The sequence below is a fragment of the Trichogramma pretiosum genome, unplaced genomic scaffold, assembly GCF_000599845.2.
Source record: "Trichogramma pretiosum strain Unisexual culture from Peru unplaced genomic scaffold, Tpre_2.0 scaffold1, whole genome shotgun sequence".
In the NCBI taxonomy this organism is placed as follows: domain Eukaryota; kingdom Metazoa; phylum Arthropoda; class Insecta; order Hymenoptera; family Trichogrammatidae; genus Trichogramma; species Trichogramma pretiosum.
The window spans coordinates 2,427,231-2,449,990 of NW_019641703.1; the positions used below are offsets into that span (position 1 = coordinate 2,427,231).

General features: G+C 37.2%; 1 protein-coding gene across 4 annotated transcripts; it reads left to right on the forward strand.

Annotated features, from left to right (window-relative positions):
* The first annotated feature begins 278 nt into the window (after positions 1 to 278).
* On the forward strand, positions 279 to 22,749 carry LOC106657358 (potassium voltage-gated channel subfamily KQT member 1-like). Of its 4 annotated transcripts, XR_002763640.1 has the most exons (16): positions 279 to 1,411; positions 3,722 to 4,391; positions 5,398 to 5,592; positions 6,497 to 6,680; positions 6,768 to 6,858; positions 7,177 to 7,303; positions 8,120 to 8,295; positions 9,367 to 9,507; positions 9,910 to 10,020; positions 10,116 to 10,322; positions 14,570 to 14,877; positions 17,812 to 17,904; positions 18,677 to 18,833; positions 19,813 to 19,935; positions 20,195 to 20,411; positions 20,488 to 22,749. XR_002763640.1 is itself a non-coding variant. In XM_014378830.2 (15 exons), the coding sequence occupies exons 2-15, from the start codon at positions 4,256 to 4,258 to the stop codon at positions 20,294 to 20,296; spliced, it is 2,151 nt and encodes a 716-aa protein (XP_014234316.1). In that variant the 5' UTR covers positions 279 to 1,411; positions 3,711 to 4,255; the 3' UTR covers positions 20,297 to 22,749. The 4 variants fall into 4 exon arrangements, 3 of the variants coding, with proteins under 3 accessions (XP_014234316.1, XP_014234307.1, XP_014234326.1); XM_014378830.2 differs by having other exon boundaries at positions 3,711 to 4,391; positions 20,195 to 22,749; XM_014378821.2 differs by having other exon boundaries at positions 20,195 to 22,749.
* Positions 22,750 to 22,760: the final 11 nt, after the last annotated feature.

Here is a 22,760-nt window from a genome sequence, read left to right on the forward strand (position 1 = left end):
CGCCGTCGAAGTGCATATAGATATAGGTAGGCAGAACAGCGGAGCACACGTACACGGCTCAGTGCACGAGGATCGCGAGCTAGTGAACGCGCGCGCAACTGCCTGTCTACCTAGTACATAGTGTATACCACTACTACTGCTGCTGCTGCTGCTACCACAACTACCCTAAGCCATATCGTCATAAAAGTAGAGAGAGAGAGAGAGACTATAGAGTGCCTAGTGCTGCTGCTATAGTAGTAGTAGTTATAGGCCTCTCGCGCGCGCCGGACACACGAGTCGAGTCGAGTCTCGTCGTCGCGTCGCAGACTGACTCTGATTACTCGGGCCGTGAGAGCGAGCGCCGAGCGTACACGGCCTACATACATACGTATACGCGAGTCCTTTTCTCTCTCTCTCTCCCTCTCTCCTCCCTCCTTTTTTGTCTCGCGCGGCTCTCTGTTCTGGCATTTGCGTGTGTGCACAACCCCCGCAACGCCGCGACTACCACCGTTGTTAGCTCATCTCTCGCTACTTTGCAGTCCGCGCGTGAGGCACGCGCGACAGTTATTCAGTCGGTAGTCGCGCGCGGGCAGTAAAATCATAAACCCGTAATAAACGTAGCGCATACGTAGTAGCAGTAGCAGTAGTGCAGTGGTTAAACGACGATATCGCGCCTATAATGTCTCGACTTTTTGTATAAATAATAGATCGTGACACGGGCCGTGGCTGTGGCGGCTACGGCTACGGCGACGGCGGCAACGTGCTTGCAACGTGGCGCGCGAGTGAGTGTGTGCCGCAGCAGTGCAGTGTGTTTAGCAGCAGCTTACATTAGCCATACTGTATAATACCATTTACTGCGCTTACTACTGGCCGATACAATTTTTACCCTTCGCTTTTGCGTGCATAATTTATCGCGACCGTAAACTACGGCGACTAAGCGCTCACATGTGCATGTGCAGCAATAGCAGCATAAGTAAATGAGCGAATATCGTCGTCGTCGTAATTGAGCCATGTGCGTGGGTGTACAACGTGCAGCGCTGCAGCTGCAGCCGTACTAACGTGTTGCGCGCACCACCGACCGACGAGTAAGCTGAAAGCTCTCTGCCCGAAACCCAGGCCTGCAGGGAGAGCTTCGATTTCACGAGGAGAGCTTTCGTACGTGCAGTCGTCGTTTCTGCTGCTGGCCTCTTGTTGTTGTTATCGCGGGTGCGTCGTGTGTCATGTTGTGCTAAAGCGTGAAGAAAAAAAGGAAATAATAATAATGAGTGTGAAAGCTTCGATTACCGTGAAGAAAACAGCGTGTCGAAAGTCGACGCGTTCGTGCTGCGATCGTTTCTACTGAGTCGCGTTGGGCAATTATCGACGACACATCTATACCCGAGTGATCTCCTATATGTGAAATTTCGTTCGGGCAGCTCGAGAGAAAGCTCAGGTGAGGTGACTTTTAATATCTTCTGTACGGTCTTTTCCTTTCTTTTTTTGTTTCGCTCTCTCTCTCAATGATGAAAACAGGAAAGACGGAAAAGATTGGGACAGGGCAAAAAATGAGCTTTCTTTTCCACTTCACCGCTCGTCGTCGAGGGGTGAAAATTAGTCGCACGACTGCTTTTTGCGCGCGCGCGCGCTTACTTTGACAAGAAGTTTTAGCGCATGGCTGGGGGAAAAAAATTCCTTTCATTTTCCATGGGTCTATTCCTTTGTTTTTTTACAAACGCGCCGAAAGCTATGTACGAAAAAAAGGAAGAAATCATGAAAAGATAATGGTATCAGGGAAGATGGATTCTAATGTTTGCTACGTGCTTTCACGAGCGAGTCGTTTGTAAAAAATAAAGTAACGCAGACAAATTAAATCGCACGTTGTGTACCTCAAGATAATTTTCGGATAAGTAAAGTGTAAAAAATTGCAGATGACAGATTCGAATCTAAATGAGAAACGACGTGTATGAAATTTACTGGAAAAATAAATATCTATTGTAGAACACTTTCTTGATTTACTCGAAACTTTAAAGGCTGATGAATATTTATAAAAATTAATAGTATTTTTCTACTTGAAATGAACAATAGATAAGATAATTTGTTAAATAAGTAATTAGAAATTTTTATAATTTGGACGTCAAAACTTAAATTATATGTCAGTATTTTCATTAGCAAAATAATGAAAAATTTTCAATTGAATCCATTATTCGGCATATTGTATTTTAAATAAATTGAACGATCTAATTTCAACCGCAACAATTATAGAGATGAAAATATAATCTCGAATTTTTTATTGGTTTCCATTATTTTTTTGTAGAATACATTAGTAAATTAGTAGCTATAAACTTTCAAGACGTTTCTCAGTCATTCTAATGATAATCATCAGAACTATAAAATAAATAATAAACATATAAAAGAAAACAAACTATTATAATTGTATTTCAAGGAGAATCATAAAACAATTGTTTTTAGAAGTATTATCCTATAATTCAAATGCGATAAATGTGCATAATAGATTTACCTTGAAATGAATATCAATATATATTTAGTATGTTTCATATAGAGATCATATACTGATGAAAACATATATAGTGTTTATTTCATTTACTCAAAACATTATTGGTTGAAATTGTTGTATTGATAATGTTAGTTAAAACATACGTTAAAAATAAAATAACATTAGTTTTTTCCCAATGTATTGCTTGCTGTGTCACTTTATCCATAGCCTATATGAATTCATATTTTCTGTTTTGATGGTACGAATGATAATGATTTTGACTTTAAGGATTATATTTAAATAGTCGATTGCATGATTGTATCAATATTGTTCATAACCATGGTAAAAATATTCAATATTAATTATCAATATTATAGTCCAATGAATAAAAAATAAATACTTTGATTATTTCAATATACATTATCATTATTTTTCTTGTTTTTTGTGATTTATCTGCTGTAATTATGTTAAAAATAATCGGTGCATTTGAATTGACCTAAAATGATAATAATATCACTTTCATCTTTTGCTACTAGATGGCGAGTACCTTTATTTGTAAATCTGCTAGTGAAACAATGAGATAACATTTTATTTCGTCTAAAAATGACCAAAAAAATGAAGGAATTCATGTATTTTCTTTTATGTTTGAGAAACTTTGTCGTTGACCAAAAACTAGTCACAAAATGTTGAGAATTTTTGTAAAAGAACTTATGATATTTTTCTACAATTTAAAAGAGCAAACAATTCAAAATTTAAGATTCGACACTTTACATTTAAGTTAACATATAAACGATTTATTGTTTGTCAGAGGCGTCGCAATGTTCTAATAACCGAAAAAAATATTCAAAATGATAAAACTCAACTCTGAAAATTACATAAACGAACATGAAATACTAATAAATAAACATATTATACAGAAAAAAATTGAATTTAAAATTTCAACTAATAATTGAGTAATGTTTAAAATAAACACAACGGATTGATGCTAACAAAGTCGGCGCTACTCGTACAATAGTGGCAGAAGTACTATGCATATATTGCGATACGAGCCTCGCGATGACGTACGGACATTGTTCGGTATACACGCTCCATACGTATGCTTTACATACACCCTACAGATATGAACGTTCTACATAAAAGCTTCCACCCTTTAAGTCAAGTGGTCTTAAGACACACAAGTCCGATACGTCTATATACATATATTTTTTTTTGTGTGTATTCACCTTAAACTCGCAGCCCTCTCATTCTCCACTCGAAGTTTGCTTCCAGGTGGCGATAAAAAGTTTTGCGAGCTTTCGACGAAGATCTTCAACGCCGGGGGGGAGCGCCACCGAGTCCAAGCTCAAGCCCGCGCGATGTGATCAGCCTCTCGCGTCGCCTATAGCGGATAATCCAAGTCGAAGGCGTGTGTAGCTGCTCTGCTGCTGCTGCACACACTGCATCGAGCGTCGCGTCGAGTGTCTCGCTGAGCAGGACATGGTCGTTGTAGGTGGGACGGCCAGGCGATGACGTTCCAGCCACGTCGAGCTCTCGTTGCGTCCCACCGAGTCCACGTGGACTTTCGGAAGACTTCGTCGTCGGCCTCGTCGCTGAGCTGCGTCCGGACCAAGAGGAAGCGCGCCAGCCGCAACGCCCGCTGCTCGAAATCAAAGGCAGTTTTGGCACGTGAGTCTTGCGGCTCACGGCTGCCGAGACTAACGGAAGAAGCCGAAGAAGCAGAATCGGAAGAAGAAGAAGAAGAGGGAGAAAGAGTGGTGACGGAGGAAAAATCATCGTCGCTCTGTCGTTACCTACGGACTAGGAATGAGGGACCGTGGCAAGCACCAGTACAACTCTCACGCGCATCATCTTCACCATCATCATCGGGATCACTTTCATCTGCAGGCTATGCCCCTCGAAGAGGTCCAAGGACTCTTGCCACGAGCTCAGTCAAAGACAGGTTCGTCGTCGCTCGCTCGCTCACACCGAGTTAATTATAAGATGTATTCACTCTTTGCGCGTCATCCTCGCCCACGCGCGCTGTGCGTGCTTCTCAGACAGTCTCGATTTTTTAATATTTCAGAGAGAAAGAGCTTTTAAATGAAGTTCTTTATGTTCGAGCTTTTCTGAAAGGATGGACACCAAAGGATTTTTGTGCATTTTAATACATTTCTCGACTTATTATTATTATTAAAAAAAAAAGAAATATTTCATAATGAATAGAGCGCGTAAAATATAATATCAAGCTCTCTTTTTTACTTTACAATTTAACAATCGATACGAGATAGCGCATTTCCAAGAATAGTTTTGCTTTCAATTGCAACAATGTGAAACAAGTATGTAGGCGTGCTGTATACTGCCAACGCGATTGACTTACACATTAGATATAATGCAAGCTCTCGGTGAAAAATCAGAAATGCACGAGCCGTTCGCGTATAATGTAGCGCTTCGTCATTTGGTAGAAGCAAAAAAATTTTTTTTTTCACGCGGTATATACAGGTATGCCACGTGTATCATATCTTTGTTGTATACGCCTATCGATCTATCGCCTCTCTATGAAGCCCGAAAGCGGAAAATTGTTGTATTTTAAAATGTGTTGTGTTTTAAAAATAACTCGCGGAGCGACAAAGGTCATTATTAACGAGAAAGAATTGTGCCACTGTGTGTGTTTCGTATACATATCGGTATGAATAAAGGAAAAAAGAACCCGCAAGAAACATCGGAAAGGGAGAGAGAGCCGACGAACGGCATGTATACTCGCTGGACGACGAGGAGTGCCTTGTGAAAAGTATTACTTATAAACGAATTATAGACGACCGGGTAGCAGCGGCAGCCTCCTTGGGCGATCAATTTCAATTTACCGATCCTATTTCACCCACCCGCCCGAGGTTTAATAACGCGTACTCATAATATATTTATAAATATATGCTTAAATGTGTATCTTTTCGCATGACCCACGTGCACAGGTAACCGTGGCTCGCTCAACGTAACGATCACTCAGGTCGGAGTTGGTCCAGGCGTCGTCGGTGGACCATCCGGCAATGCGTCGGCCAAAAGCAACGACCTGTTTCATCTGGAGCCGACAGTTGATACCAGGCCCACACCCTCGCCCCTGTCCGACACCACCACTCTGCAGTCCGACAATATCGACTCGCTCGCTGGTTAGTTTTCCGCCAATCGAGCCTACTTATTATACCTAAATGCTTCATAATATGCACGAATTAAGTATAGAGCTGTATCATGCTAGCGGGGCAGCGGCAGCTGAAATTCGTGAGAGAGTTTCGAGCGTTTACCGAGGCTTGAATCATTGATTCGATTGAATTCTACTCCACTTTCGAATAAGCTCGCTAAAAAAATATTACGCAAACATTTTGCCGATCGTACAAAAAAAGGCGGACATTGTTCTTCGTTCTCGACCCACTGCTGTTATTTGAAAAAGAAAAAAAATGTACAGTGACACGTTAAAAATTAAATATCGCGTGTACGGATATAATTGTACTGATTTTAATTTCAACAAAGAACTATCGACTCCATCCGACGTTATACGTGCACACATTCGCATACTATAAGCTTGAACCACTTTTCGAGATGAACTCAATTATATATATTATATATTATATATTATGCATAATAATAACGAGCATGAGGAACAATTTTCAAAATGAGTCACGCGAATCGATTCGCTGAGATATACACCGCGCGAGCTTTTTTTTGCTAAATTCACCGAGGCTTTCACCTAATTAGTAAATGATTCTTGGCTGCCCCATGCATCCGTATTACATGTGTATATTTGATAAGACCGTTGTTGCATCGATTCGAAAAAATAAAGTAAAATTACATCATGGTTTGGATGATGAGCTTCCGCACGAGCGTATGCAACAATAGGTAAACAAATACATATTGATGTTCTACGGTACGAGGCTCGAATTCGTGCATATTCGCTCGGCACAAATATTAATGCAATATACACAGAGAAGCTTAGCCCGCGGGGCTAGATTCGATCGATGGCCAAGCTCAGCTACCTGCATATTATGTGTGTGTGTGTGTGTATTACATAAGCATAAGATATTGTTATAGGAGCCGATCCCAGGCTGCAAATCGCAACGGTCGGCGGCGAGCGGAACGCATGGGAAGGCCGGTATCGCGTGAAAGAGCATCGGCGCGCTGGCAAAGCGACCTTTCAAGGCCAAGTCTATAACTTCCTGGAACGTCCCACGGGATGGAAATGCTTCCTTTACCATTGCTCGGTGTTAGTATTGCAACATTTTCGAGCCCACCGGCTACTACGATAAATCAGTCAAAGTTTTTCCTCTTTTTTTTGTTCATTCCAATGCAGGTTCATGGTGGTATTGGTGTGCCTTATATTTAGTGTGTTGTCTACCATTGATGAGTACAGTGATTTCGCGAATGAAACTTTATTTTGGATGGTAAGTTTGTCCTCGTTGATTTATTCATTTTTTTAAATATATATGTGTGTATTTGTGCATGTAAAGATTGTGAAGGGTAATACTTTGTTTGTCAAAGACAATGAGTTGACAGCGATTAAATAGTCCGTGCATGAAGTTCTTACATAAATAGTATGTAACATGAGTGGTCGATACGATTGCTTATTTACAGAGTACTATTGTATTGTTTGAGCAATTTTTTAAACCGGATAACTTCTATTCTTTTATGCATAGAGCATAGCTTGTTTATATTTTCAAGAAGAGCAAACCAATTTTGCTTTATATTGTGAAATTTTGCAGGAAATATGTTTGGTTGTATTTTTCGGGGTGGAATATTTGGTGAGACTGTGGAGCGCTGGATGCAGGTCGAAGTACATGGGATGCTGTGGACGGATGAGGTTTATTCGGAAACCAATATGTATTATAGGTCAGTGCAAAATTTGAAATTATTCATTAACGTTTTGGGAAGTTTTTTTCTCTACGTAGTTGAATTAATTTTCATGTAAAATTAATGTGATTTGAATTTTATTAAATATTGTATGACAAACTCATTTATTTTATTATAAGATGCTTGTTTACTGAATACTAAAGCTTTGTTTTTTCTCTTTTGGTTTCCGAAAAATTTGGTCATACGACATCTAACTCTAACTTGTGAATTATTGCGTACCTGAAAAAAGAGTTAACATACGTGGAGTTCATAACACACTTTAAAAATAATTTTTACAGGGTCATGCATTAAATCTCAAAAAACGAAAGGAGATAAATGTAAAAAATCACTTTGCTGTAGCATTCAATTATTCTCATACTTATACAATTATTTTTACTTTGCCACTTGCAGATTTACTGATAAAGGTACTCGCCATCTAGCGGGGGAGGCCGGCTTTAATTATGATTATATTTTCCAAATGTTTTTTTACTGAACATTCATTTTATTAGAATTCTTCTTATTAGAACATTTATTTTCAATCGAAATGTATACATTTGAGGATGAAATTGAATTCTTTTAACTCACTTTTTCATTGAAAGTAATGTGTATGATCGAAATTTCCTGTTTTTTGCGCAGTGTATGTATAAAAATAAATCGTAACTTTTACATCAATTTTCAACAAAGATGTCATGTAAAAGTACCTTGAATGCAATTCAGTATCGTTCATTTTAATTTTAATGTCTGATTTATATTTTATCTGCACTAAATTCAAATTTTTTCATCCTTGTAATAATTGTTAATTTTCGATCCATACAGATTTAATAGTAGTTGTGGCGTCGATGGTTGTCCTATCGGTCGGCAGCAATGGACAAGTCTTCGCTACTTCCGCCATTCGTGGCATTAGATTCCTTCAAATTTTACGAATGCTTCACGTAGACCGCCAAGGAGGTACCTGGAGACTCCTCGGCTCAGTAGTTTTTATTCATCGTCAAGTAAGTTAATATTCCGATGATTATTTTTACCTTAGCTGAGCATGATAACTAAAACTCTAAATTGAGATCTAAATGCAGATTTAACAATGATTCAATATTAGAATTAAAAATTTGAAGCTTCGTTAATGAATCGTATTTAAAGATATCATTTCTTCGCGAACTTCCAGTCGTAAATTTTTCATGTTGAATTTCGGTTTCGTGTCTTATAAAACGATTAAAGAAAAAAAGTGCAGCCGAAACTTTTGTCTCGCATTTAATTAAGAGAGCTTTTAATTTAAAGCCCAAAAAGCCTAGAAAAAAAGAACGCGAAATTAGGTCAACATTTACTAATGCACGCTTGATAAATAGATGCGATACAATTTACGCGAGTTCAATGTTAGCATGGATGAGGTTAAAAAAATTTTATTCATAATTTAAGTTATATATATCGTGCGCACATACACGCTACGTATATATATACGCGTACATAAGTCGCGTACACACGACATACGTACAATAATGACTATGGGAGATGTGCATGACGAGATACAATGTATATACTTGCTGCCTGTGCATAAGTCGCGTGACATGCCTCTGGAATTGAACTCATTTTTCTGCACCGGCGCTCGGCTCTGGCATATATGGTAATTGTCAAATCGATCAAAGCTGCGCGTCGAGTTATTTCTAAAGGCTATACTGCTGCTACTACTACTTCATAGAAATGCACAAAACGCGCGCAATAACAATGCGAGGCGAGGGAGAGAAAAAAAACCGTGCCTCATATATCGATTAGCGCGCCGTGCACTTAGAGCTGTACACGACCCGCGGAGACGACCTTGAGGCGAGGATCGCGGAACTGCACATCACGGCGCTGTATAGAGAAAGAGGAAGTCGCTAAGAAGAAAATCGACCGGGCGTGGTTCTACTACCCCGCCATGTAAGCCGCGGCCGTTTCTCGCGCTAAATGGATGATCGCGTTATCGTACACGTATAGCGACCACGCGAGAATCCAGTGACCTTACAGAGCTACGACTCTACATGTACAACTACTCGAGTGCAATTACACGTTGTTTTTTTTCTATCGTTTCGCAGGAGCTAATTACAACGCTGTACATTGGTTTCCTCGGCCTCATATTTAGCAGTTACTTCGTTTACTTGGCCGAAAAGGACGTGGTCGGGCCTCAAGGAAGGACGGACTTTGCCAGCTACGCCGATGCTCTGTGGTGGGGCGTGGTGAGTGTGTCTTCGATTTAGTTATACATACAGGCAGCGATACATAATTTATTTTTGTTGCCGATCTGCTACCGATCCTAAAAATACACCGTTTTATTTGGTCAGTAAATTGTAATTTGACTAGACCTTTTTTTTGCTACCCCCGACTCGAAAAATAGTGTGCCTAGGATCCGATGATAAAGCTATTTTTACATACCGAGTAATCATCGTGCAAATTTAATGTATGAATTCATGCCTAAAAAAGGTGTTTTTTTTTGCATCGACGCTCTCCCGCGCTCTATATCTACTCGTCGTAATCGCGGCCCGCGTATCCTTGGAAGTCAATGTAATAATTTCTAAAAATAGCTCGAGAAACGAATAATATCAAGATTTTTCTTCGCTCGGCCGTCATCGTGTGTCTAGATAACCGTCACGACGATAGGCTACGGAGACGCCGTGCCCCAAACTTGGATGGGAAAAATAGTGGCCTCCTGCTTCAGCGTGTTCGCCATTTCCTTCTTCGCGCTTCCAGCGGTAAGACGATCGACGAAGAGACAAATTGATTATAATAATGTATTCTCTATCGATCACGTGTTTTTTTTGTCGCATATTATTACGTATGAATATAGGGCATCCTCGGTTCCGGCTTCGCGCTCAAAGTCCAGCAGAAGCAGCGCCAGAAGCACTTCAATCGGCAGATACCGGCGGCGGCGATGCTCATCCAATGCCTGTGGAGGTGTCACGCCGCCGAGAAAACGACCAACAGCATTGCCACGTGGAACATCTACCTGAAGGACACGACTCCGCCGGGACAGCCGACTACACCGCTGAGCAAGGTACATATTATGACACACACTCATACACACACACACACACACGAAGGAGCTTAACCCACCCACCGCTATCTATCTGTACGTACACGACCGCATGTTCAACCTTCCGTTTCAGCGTTTAGAGAGCACCACTCGAACACAGCTACTTCTCTATCCTGCTGCACTTCGACTTGTCTCTTTGCATCTCTTGCATGTAGCAGCCCTCCTCCGGTTAAGTATGCGTATATATGTGTGCGCGAATCGTCGTGACACGTCGATGTTATTCAATTAGAGCCACCGCCATCCCCGAGAGCTTCCAGGATGTGTGCGTTGTCGCGTTTACTAACCAAAGCCTCTCTTGCGATCGCTGAGAACAGCAGCCGCAGTATAGAGTGCAGCCTCTATATAGCTAATGACAGATAACGCCTTGTATCGACTACGTATGCAGAGTTGAATGCTAAACCGAGAGAGTGAGAGAGAGAGAGAGAGACGTCAACGCCAACGTTATCGAACCGAAACGACACAATATGCGCATACCGCGATTGACTCGTAACTCTTTAATCTAATTCCAATCCCTGACAAACTTCTCGGAGCTGCTGTATGTTTCTCTAAATTCGTGTCTGGAAGTTTATTGTTCAGAACTTTTTTGTGATGAATAGATATTTTTAATACTCTGTTTCGAGATAAAAATTTAAAAATAGAATCATTATAAAAATAGTATCCATTAGTAAATACGGATTAATGTAATATCTATAAAAATCTGTTGATTTGAAGACAATGCATTTGAAAGAAATGTCGGAAAACGCGTTAAATATATTTCAAAACAGAATTGACATCCTTGAAAAATGATCATCATCGTGGTAGTTATACTTGCTACATCTTCATTTGTGTGATTTTTATACAATTTTATTGAGCAACTAGTGCATACCACACAAGTAGTTGACAATGCATTTGGCACCAATCCATAAAAGAATTCTGCATAGTTTTTTCTTTTAATAAAAAAAAAAATTATTGACAATTGCATAAGGCACGCAACACTTTTTTATTAGTTTCAATTTCCATCGGTTACACAATTTTAATAGATTTTAATTTTAAACGCATACTCTCTCGTGCGTATACCGTAGTGCAGTAGTAACGCTATTCATACGTTATTCAATAGAGAGGCACGAAGTATCTTCTTTTATTGATAAAAACTATAGCTACAATTTATTTTTTTCAAAAGTTATGGTAACGCGTTATTGATTTATAAACAATGGCTAGCAGTCGTAAATTGAACTTTCTATCTACACTTGCACGGTTAATTTTTGAAACAATTAGAATAAGCCTTTGCATATAACTACTTTCATGGCTTAGCATTTCGCATTTACAACAACACTTCGAAATCAAGTAGTATTAGCATAAACACTCAATTAAAAATTTTCCAATTTATATACAATTTATTTAACAGCTACTCTAAAGAGACGTTATGAGTGGTTTAATAACGCTCGCTCGTTGTGCGACTAAATAAGTTACTAATACTCAACTTGTTATGAAGATTATGTGAATGGACATATGTTCGCAACTAAAAGTGCATATTTTGATTTTACTAAAAACAATGCCAAACTTTGACGAAACTCTGGCACACTGAATTTCCTGAATTTAGCTTAGCGCTAACTTTGAGCGAAAGCTTTCGAGCTTCCAACTTTCGAGCGAAAGCTTTTCGTATTGTTCTCTCCCTTAAATGCGCTAAACACAATCCCGCCTTTTTCTTGAAACTTTAATTTTAATACCCATTCGAGTCTTTGGAACAATCAAACTGACGGATTATAAAATCAGCTCGAAGTGGTACATTGCGGAGTGAAAAACACGAGAATAATCAATGAACAACTGCTTTCAAACTCGTGTGTATTATGTCAGATGCATGTGTAATGGGTATGCGTGATGCGTCTTTATAGCTTTGGCCGTTACGTTCAAAAGACTGTTGTTTGTAGTACTTGGCTTTGTCTCGTGTAAATATGTGTGTCTAACACACCTTTGCATTCCGATTGTTTGTAATGTACTCCCCCTCCCCCCCCCCCCTTCACNCCCCCCCCCCCCCCCTTCACTTCCCCTTAACTCTTTTCAACCTACGTATTCTAGTGTCTCACTTTAGCGTACGTACATTTCTACGAGTGAGTAGCGCGCGTAAAAATTTTATTTCTCAAATGCTCCAGGCTTGCGCTCTTTCAGTCGCTTGTCGCATTGAACTCGATGCAGATTTGTCAACGGGACACACGTGTAATTTTTCATACAAATTAAAAGTAGTGCAAAACGAGTTATCATTTTTAAACCGTTTCTTATTAGTATAAAATTATGCTACTGTAAGTCTTTTTCCTCAGGAAATAAAATAGGATATTTTATGGCTAGTTTTTGGCCAGCGAAAATGTTTATTAAAAAAGCGATCAAATCAATCAATCATGGATAACTTAACCAACCAACTTAAATCTCAAAGTAATATTAAAGTAAAGTAATATTTACTTGACCACTTGCAGATTCACAAATAATGGTACTCGCCATCTTGTGGCCAAGACTTGAAATGTTATTACTGACATTTTAGGCCATTTAACACGAGCTTTATATTTTTAAAGTAATTTATAAAATTAATGGTAATGTAATTTTTAGTTATTAACCTATTGATAATGTTAAGCATTTCTACCAGACAACTTTAGGATGATCAAATTAGTTTGTTTATATTATTAACAATTCAAAGTTAAATTAATCACATTGGAATTTCAATCATGGCGTAAATATATTTTTTATAACGAATATACACTCTTTATTAGACTTTGTTTCTTAGTCGATTTGAAAATAGCCATAATGGATAAAAATGAAAAATTTCTCTCAGATAGTAAAACGTTTTTTATCAATACCTGATATCTATAAAAAAATACGTTTAAATTATATAAAGCTCTTGAACACGAGCTCAGTGGATATGTGAATAGAAGAATTTGTTTATTGCATTTAATTAATCTAATTGTTGATTAAAAATCTTTCATTAATAGAGGTCAAGAGCATAAAGCTATTGTAGGACTCATGAGAGTAGCATTGACAATAATGGCGCGTGTTTTTCATTGCACTCAACTCACTATTTTTACCGCTGTTAAAATTTAAATATACACGGAAGCTTTTTCATTATCTAAAAATTTTTGTTTGCGATACATGATGACGATAATATACCTAAGAGACAGACACATATTTCGAAACTAAATGAACACAGATTTCTAATTTTAGTGTTAAACATTAGCGCGCAAAATTTTCTTTCAACAAATAATCAACATAAAAACTGAACCAAAATACTGAGCATAGCAAGCGATTGAAAGTAAAATAATAAATTGCCCTTTATGCGATATTATCATTACAAAATTGTGTCAAAGCACAAGCTCAGTACGTTAGATAAAGCTAGAGCAGAGCTCGGAAAATCAAACAACGTCGGTGAAAAAAAAACGAACAGCAAAAGGCTTTGAGAGTCTATATGAAAAAAGTGCATCTGGCAACCTGTGAATGTGGAGTAAGAGAAAAAACAATCACAGGCGGTCGATGTATCGACAGCACTCGCGCGCAAGTATACGTCAGACAATGTTTACATACAGAAACACGTGAAAAAAAATAAAAACGGAGTCACAGCACGCGGGAAATAGGAGATAGGGTAACCGATCCAGCAAATAGAACGGTTTCCACTGAATGAATAATTGGTTATTATGATTATTATTAAAATTTATCTTATGATATTTAATAATTACACCTTTATTTTTGAAAATCATCCCTGGTACATTACTCAATATAAATAATAGCCTAATGGCCAAAAAATACTAAGTTGAGATATTTCAAAATATATAATCACTAATTAGCTCGTTTAAAATAATTTTCAAGTTCCAATTATGTTCAAAAAGATAAAGCTTACAGGACATGAGAATAACAGTTTTCAATCATTTTGAATACAATTTTAAGCCTCCGCCACTAGATGGCGAGTATCATTATCTGTAAATCTACAAGTAGCTAAGTAAAAATAATTGTATAATTGAAAGCAAGATCTACGAGTATGTCGTATTCAAAGGTCATATAAAAGATATAAAAAATCTTCACCAGGGATTTATTTAATATTATGAAACAATTTTAATAATTATTAAAATAAACAATCGTACATTTATTGGGTTGATGTACAACCTCAAGAAAAAAAAGAGTAACCGATCTTTAGGGTAGCGCATGATGTGTTTTGTGTGTCGGCTTGTACGTAATACGCATTTGGGGTTCAGTCTCTGATCATCCAGGTAGCCAAAAAGGCGAGCGTCCTCAAACGACGCAAGTCCCGCAATCGCATGGACGGACAGCAGCTGGACAACGCCCAGCAGCAGGTCGCCAATTCGCAAACGACGACGAGCTGCCTCGGTACCAATGTCGCGGCTGGACCATCGCAACAGCATCAGCAACATCAGCAACAGCAGCAACAACAGCAGCAGCAGCCGCACATATCCGATCCACGCCTGGACAACGAGGGCGACGTGATATTCTACATGGAGGAGCCGAAGGCTTGCACGCCCAACAGGGTCAGACGGGAAAATCGGTAAGTGCGCCCAGACATTGACCCAAAGATCCTGCTCGGATGATAATACGCAATATAACTACGTTTAGACATAGATATATACATACTTTTTCTCACGCTCTCGTTCTGTCCATTTGGCATTATACACATTTATAAAAGCTCTGTACGGGCAAGCTACTTTTTTATGCGACCCAATTTCATGGAGCAGCGAACGAGGCGCTTAGTAGCTTCTCTGGCCTGTCTGGCCGCGACTCGTGTCTTCACCGCGTATATCCATGGATATATAGCGTATAGCGTTGCTGCTCCGGGACACGAGCTCGGCCACGATGTCGCGTCGCGTGTGTGCTTTCGCGTATTATTTTACTAATGTGTGCGCGACGCGAGAAGGATAGCATGCTGTAACCGCGCCGGCTCGTGCATTGATTTTCACCCGCAAGCTCACGTAAGCTTTTTAATATCCTTTTTTGTACAACGAGACAGCATATTGTGGCGATTAAAAATAAAATTTATTTTTTAAACGAAATCTTTTCGTACCGAATTGGTTTGATTTTCTTCTCGCGGAAGCTTATTATTCACAGCAGCAAGCGATCGATCGAGCGTCATATATTTTTCACTTTATACAAGCTTAATTCTCTCTCTCACTCAAATGCAGCCAGTATACTAACCAGTAAAATCTCGAAACGACCGTTGAGGTCGCGATTTCAATAAATTTCTCGGCTTTTCTCGGGTGCAGCAGCGGCCGCAAAGCAGTTGTCGTTATTCACTCGGGGGGGTTAAAAGCTTCTCACTTGGAAACGTCAGAGTTTCATGCTAGCACGCTTGACGAGCGAATAATCGGAATTTCAAGCGTTTTCTCTCTCTCTCTCTCTCTCTCTCTCTCTGCCTCGGCAATATATGTTAGAGCTTTATTCAGATGGCATGAAACACGTGACTATTTATATTTTTTTTTCGATCGAGAAAGCACACTTTTTTTACCAACAATGGTCATGAAACGCGATACCTTTGACCAAAATACTTCAAGCCGCCTTCATCGATTTTCGGCTGCCGAGTAATTCAATCGCACCATTCATTTCCGTTAAAAGTTGCATCACACATGCAACTGCATAACTATATGGCTTAAAATACATTTCATTATGCTTGCCCTATTTGTCAAAGTCCCACCCGCACACGGAGCTCGCTAACTTGTCCTCAAAAGCCAAATTTTATCATCGCAAATAAATGCATTCCACCTCGTCGCTGTCGACGTCGTCTGCATCGATTTGACGAGCAACACAAATACGTCAACGGATCAAAATTATTTCGAAAATACAGCATCGGAAGCTGATCTGGAGATTAATTTTTTTTTCTTGTACGCGTATAATTGTCTGGCACATTTATTGAACTTCGTAGTTCATCGTTTCGTTAAAAAAAGTATTATTGCTCTATTTCACGAGCTATAAGCTAAATTAATTATTGAATGGATTGGAAAAGACTTTGCGTTTGATGGTTTTAATTGTGCACTGAAAGCGTATTATTATTCAATCATATATTTTTCATTTCCTTTAATTTAAATTATTTATGTAATAATTATCATTTCCCTATGAAGTGTGTACCCTGTAATAAAATAATTAAAATACATTTCCTTTTTTTTGGGCATTGAGAATAAGACAGTAATTGCGAGAAAAGTTTACAGTTTCCAAAGGTCAAGTAAAGTTCTGCAGGGTCACAAAAAGTACACAGTTGTAATGAACTTCAAAAGTTCCTAACTCTATCAAACATAGATAAAAACTGTTTTAATAAATATGTATTCATAATTGAATTTCACACAAGCTAAACGCATGGTTAAATTGAACTCAGCTCGTTCAATAAGCTCCACTAATATTTAATTATCAAAACATGGAATTTTTTATAAGTACTCGTTAATCGGATTATTTTATTTCACTTACATGTACGATTATAATCTTTAACTGGATTTATTCTTCAAATATTTTTTCATATCTTTTACAATCAATAAGTAAGGTTTGGACACTAATAAGTAAGCTCATACCGGAAATTTAACTCAATTTTAGCGAAATGATATTTTAAATAAATTATAACCGTGTTATTATTCATGAGCTACATGAGGGTAACAGCTACCATTTCTTATTTAAAGGGCTTTTAAATATTCAACGTATTACCCAACATATAACGGCAACCTTAATGATCAATAGGATTTGTAGCTGATTGTAATCATCGATTTAGCTTCAAAGCTTTCAATTTTCCACGCTAAATCTTGGCTTAATTTTTTTTATTTCATTTGCTGTAATGCACCAACGTTGATCCATGATACTAAAAGACGTCGAAAATTGTTTCATCTATGATAATTAGCCATTTACAATAAGTGCATAAGTTATTTTTAACCAGTATATCGAGCCATGAAGTGTAGAATGTTTTATGAGCCAAGCAATTGCAACAAAAAAAAATCGTATTACAGCGTCCTTAGCAAATCGAAAGTTCTTCATCGTTCTTATTTATTATTTTTCTTCTCTAGGGTATAAAAATTACAACAAAAATTGCATGTTTTACATCGTTGTGCGAAAAAAAAATATTATAAAGCTTATTACACGAGCCTCGAGCTTATATTTTGGATATCTTGAAAAGCTTTTAGCTTTGCTCTTATACTGCTTGCAAGAAAATTGCCAAAGCATCCGAATGAAACTCAAAAATTACATTGTACAAGCTTTCAGTAAAAAATTTTGGCAATTTCTTTTATGAATATAGGTCATACGATGTCAAGTTTATGTTAAAGTTAATATTTTTATATATAATGTATATATTTTAAACGCTTTCTCAAGAACAAATATTTAATTTGTTGATGTACAGAAAGTTGGATTTATTTTTTATCCCTGATACACTTTAAAACCTGCAGCAATAGCAATGAAACGACCAGACAGAAAAGCAATTGAACGTGTCTGTTGTGAATTTTCAATTTTCTAGGGGAAGCCTGTTTACTTCGCAGACTAGTTCCGTAACGGAAGCAGCCAGTGATGAGATCGACATCGACATCGACGAACCCCAACGCGTAACAACGTGAGTTGAGACAAATGCGTTCCTTCGTGTATTAGACCTAGAGCAAGCTATAGTTGTGGAAAGAAAAAAAGCTAAATCCCAGATGAACTATCAACATTTTTTTCTCATTTCTACTGAAGAAAAAAGAACGAGATAAAGATATGTTGTTAATTCGAAGTTGTACTATAATAATGGAAAAAGAAAGTAACTGTATAAAAATGAGGAAGCGTTTTACTGTTTCAATGCTACAAAAATTCTTGAAAATGCTTTGTACATATTGCATTCAATACAATACTTGAGATTATCGATAAGAATGTTCATTCAATCGAATTTTGTTAATAATGATCGAACTGAAAGAACTTGATATTTATTGACGAAGAACACCGCATTTAATCGTATTTAAGCTTCAATTAGATTTTTGATCTCACTCGAAAAGTTACACTTTTAAAAATTGCTAATTGCACACTTGATTGAGCTTATGTAACTTGAATGTTAACAAACTATTAAAAGCATTGCAAAGCAATTATGCAAAATTGTCTGAAAACAATAAATACATAATTCATCTGCAGCTTTACGGATGTAGTTTATCGTATAAACTTTAATATAACAACGCTCGAGAGCAATTTGATTTTCACCGTGCAAAATGATACCATTAAAGTCTATATTATGTGTACGGCATGCGAGCGACTATTTTATGTATATGTGTATAGCTTTGAACATGAAAAACAAATGCGGCGTTACACACACGCACACTCGTGCACAAACGAATGAATAATTAAATATGAAATCTTAGATTGACGGAGGCACACCGGAACGCGATAAGGGCCATTCGGAAAATCAAGTACTTCGTTGCTCGTCGCAAGTTTCAACAGGCACGCAAACCCTATGATGTACGGGATGTCATTGAGCAGTATAGCCAAGGTCACCTCAACATGATGGTGCGAATTAAGGTAACGACAGCGGCAATAAATTTCAGTTTTATATACTCTCGCGCAAGTGCACATTGGGGATGGCAGCATGCTCGAGGCGCTGTTGGGCCACTTTTTGGGGCTCGGATTATATTCGAAGGTGTTTGTATTCGCATGGACGAGATGCTTTTGTGGCGGCAACCACGTACTGTAATAATTGAAAGTTCGTCGGGCTTCGAACTTCTTCTCTCGCCGCGGGTGACGCGTGCAGCAGCGAGTGCCCCAGTGCTTGGAAGATTTCGACTCATAAATCGCGAGCGTCGCGTGCGATCAAGATTATAATGCCATCGCGCCGTTGAGCGTTGAGCTGTGGCGATGATCAATACCTATATACACAAAATGATCACGCGATATCAACCCTTTACTCGAATAAATAATAGTCCAAAGGTTGACTGCGTGGGTGTGTGTAGGTGCATACTCACCTGCATAATGCATATATATTTTTGGTACCCATTCGATCGGACTCGAAAGATAGAGTCGTCGACAGATGTATCGTAAATTGCGGCGTATAAATTTGTTAGCCCCAGCAGCAGCCCACCGCACGAACGTCCCACGAGTCGCTGCTCGTTGCGTATATGTAGAGGTAACAAGTGCGTATGTAGGTACATACAGTCTACAGCGTCGGTCGAAATCGACGCAGCTCGAGCTGCAGTAGTCGCTGTATACATATGTACCGACACATGCATACGAGTATATAGATTTTTATATGGACGAGTATTATTTACACCCCCCACGAGCCGCGATGAACAATGAGGTCAGCGAGCATGAAAATGCAAATTGACGATTTATGCATGGATTTTCGAATTGATGTTACAGCTCAAGGTATCGCCACTCGAATGTATGCAATATACACACATACATATCGAATAGAGCGACTCAAACCTTTTTTTTATATTTTCGTACAGTGAGAGAGAGAGAGAGAGAGAGAGAAATCGATTTTTTTTCTTCTTCTTGCACACAGGAGCTACAAAGGAGGCTTGACCAAACTTTGGGTAAACCGGGCAGCTACCTTGCGGGAATCGATCGAGCAGGCAACATCAAACCAATGACAATAGGCGCGCGTCTCTACAGAGTAGAACAGCAGGTGAGCAGTCATTTTTACACCCACACCCACACCCACAAAAACATACAACGCACATAGACATTCACACACATACAACGTATATTGTATGCAAATTCATAGTCAATGGATGCAGGAATTTGAAATGTAGATTACTGCACACAGTATTTACTCAATTGATGCGCTTCGTTATTGATATCGAAGCGTCAAAAAAAACGTAAATCAACATTAAATTTCGTGGAAAGCCTCGATCAAAATAATTAATTAATTTGTGTGTTTTCAGCTGTCCATAATGGACAAAAAATTAGATCAATTGATGTACGTACTGAACGCGGTAGCACAAAAGCAGCAAATTCCTTTACGTAGCATCGAGGACGAAGTATGACTATCGGCCTTCTAGCTACGCCTTTGATCAAGAATCGTATTGCTATAAAAATATGCGTCAAAATTTTAAGTTCACAAGTTCAGAAAGATAATCTGAACGCCCTGACTATATGCAGGTAAAACCAAAAATACTTTAGCTGTCCACAATCAATTATCAATCTAACGACTCGAATTACTTTTGATTAAATATAGTATATGGACCATACGTCTGAAAATCGATAAAAATTCACCCAAGAGAAATAAAAAAAAATAACAATAAAAAATATCAAGAGTGTATTCGCGCAGAGTATTTAAATTACATGTAAATTTTTTCCAATCAGTTTGATTTATTATCTCTTGTTCGAGAAAAAAATATTCAATGAAATTGAATTGCAAGCGAAACTTGTCTAAGCTACGCTCTGTAGTATACGAAAATTTCTATTTGAAAAAAGAAATTAAATTTTACTCCAAGTCGCCAATGAAAAAAAAACAACGATTTAGCGTACATGCTTGGGAACTCGTTATAGTTTTTAACTTATCAAAGGGTAGGATAATAATCAATCATGTATATAAAATTGTTATAATTCTGTGATTTACTTAGTTTTATTATTACTTATAAATAGTATTTAATGTAAATACTCAGTTTAATATTTTATCGAATGTTCAGGCTGATGAGTTACGAATGACAAAAGTGCGACTGTGCCCTTTTCATCATTTAGTACGTAAATAACATAATTTTTAATAGATTCATTGAGACACTGTTTTTGGAAGAATGGCATTATTGATTGTAATAACTTCGAAAACTAGTTTAAATTTAAATGAACGTCAAAACGTTCGATTTTCAATTTTAAGATTTTCAATGAAAAATGACACATTCATTGTCAGATTGTTATTTCCGCCGTCTTCATCGATTAATCATTTTAATAATATTATAAAATTATACTTCATTGTTCAACTTTTTAATGTTATCATAAAAATTATGTAAATGAAGAAAAAAAGTAGAAGTTTAAAATGAAAGTAGATGATATGATAATCAATAGTTCAACTATAAAACTTTTCAATTAAAAATATACCAAAATATTTTTGGCTTTATCAGATGAAAATATTTTTACTCGAAGGATAATTAAATTATAAAAGTTACTCAATCTTACCAACTTATAAACTGCGGATTTATTTCCATTATTGCAGTCTTACTTTACTTCCGCATGTGTAGATAAATTATAAATTCCAAAGACGATTTTAGATATTAAAAGTTAAAACTTATTCAAAAGAAATTAAAAGATGTTATATAATTGTTGATGATTTTAAATATATCTTTGATATCCTAGAAAATATGAAATTATGGATCAGTGAAATGATTTTTGGCATTCCCAGTAGTCTTTTATCTTTGTAGGTAAATTCTTTCGAGAATTTATTTCAATAATCTTAGACGATAGAAATTCAAGTGCCTATAACTGGTGTCTGGTGCAAAAATATGCTTAATTTTTCGTTCGAGCATTTCAAAAGTCATACTTTTTATTTCATAATACAAAAATTTTATTTTTTATTTAAAAATCGCTCTTTTTTTTAAAGTTCCTAAAAAGTATTTCCGTAATCGAAGTAAATGGGTCCACGCATAAAGAATTTCAAAAATTTGTTTGCTACGATAGACCTAAATCTACGGATCTATAATGAAAATTGTAAAGAATGAAAAGTAAATTTTTCATCATAATATCTGTAAATATTCATTATAAAATATTTTATATAGTTTTCGACGTTTTCTGCACCATTGCTGTACTTGCAATTGCTTATGCAAAACTAGACTTACGAAGAAATCTTGTAAAATACACGAATTAATTCTCAAAAAACGATGTTTTTTCTGGGATCAAAGCAAAATCTGAACTCAAATACCAGACATGTACGATTGTATGCGACTCAATGATGAAAAAATTTATGATAATACCTCGCTATGCACAATAGTAAATAGATGAAAAATGTCTGCTTATTAATATGAAAGGTGCCTTTAGCCTTACAAAAAAAACTCTAGACCAGAAAAAAATATTATAGATTAAAATCTCAATAAGAAACACGTGCATTAAGTATCGAATGCTTTTTTCTAACATATTGTTGTCGAATTTATGATAATCATAAGTTTTTTTATCAACAACTAGTCCATGTGTAAGCTCTTCTACGTAATATATTTGTAGGACAGTAATAAGTAATACGATTTAAAAACTAACTTATATAACTACGCAAGCCTTAAACTCTGCGCTAAATAGTTATTAAGACTACGTCGAATTATTTATTTATTCTGCTTACTAAAAATGAAAATAATAAAATGTACATTAAACTAATTACTTTGTTAGTCATTAATTGGTAAATTATTACATTGAATTTGTAGTTTTGATCCTAATCTCAATTTAGATCATAACTTTTTCGAAAATTATGCACAATACTTTAATTTAAAAATATTTGTATTTTTTTGTAGTCTTTTCCTGAATTGCTTT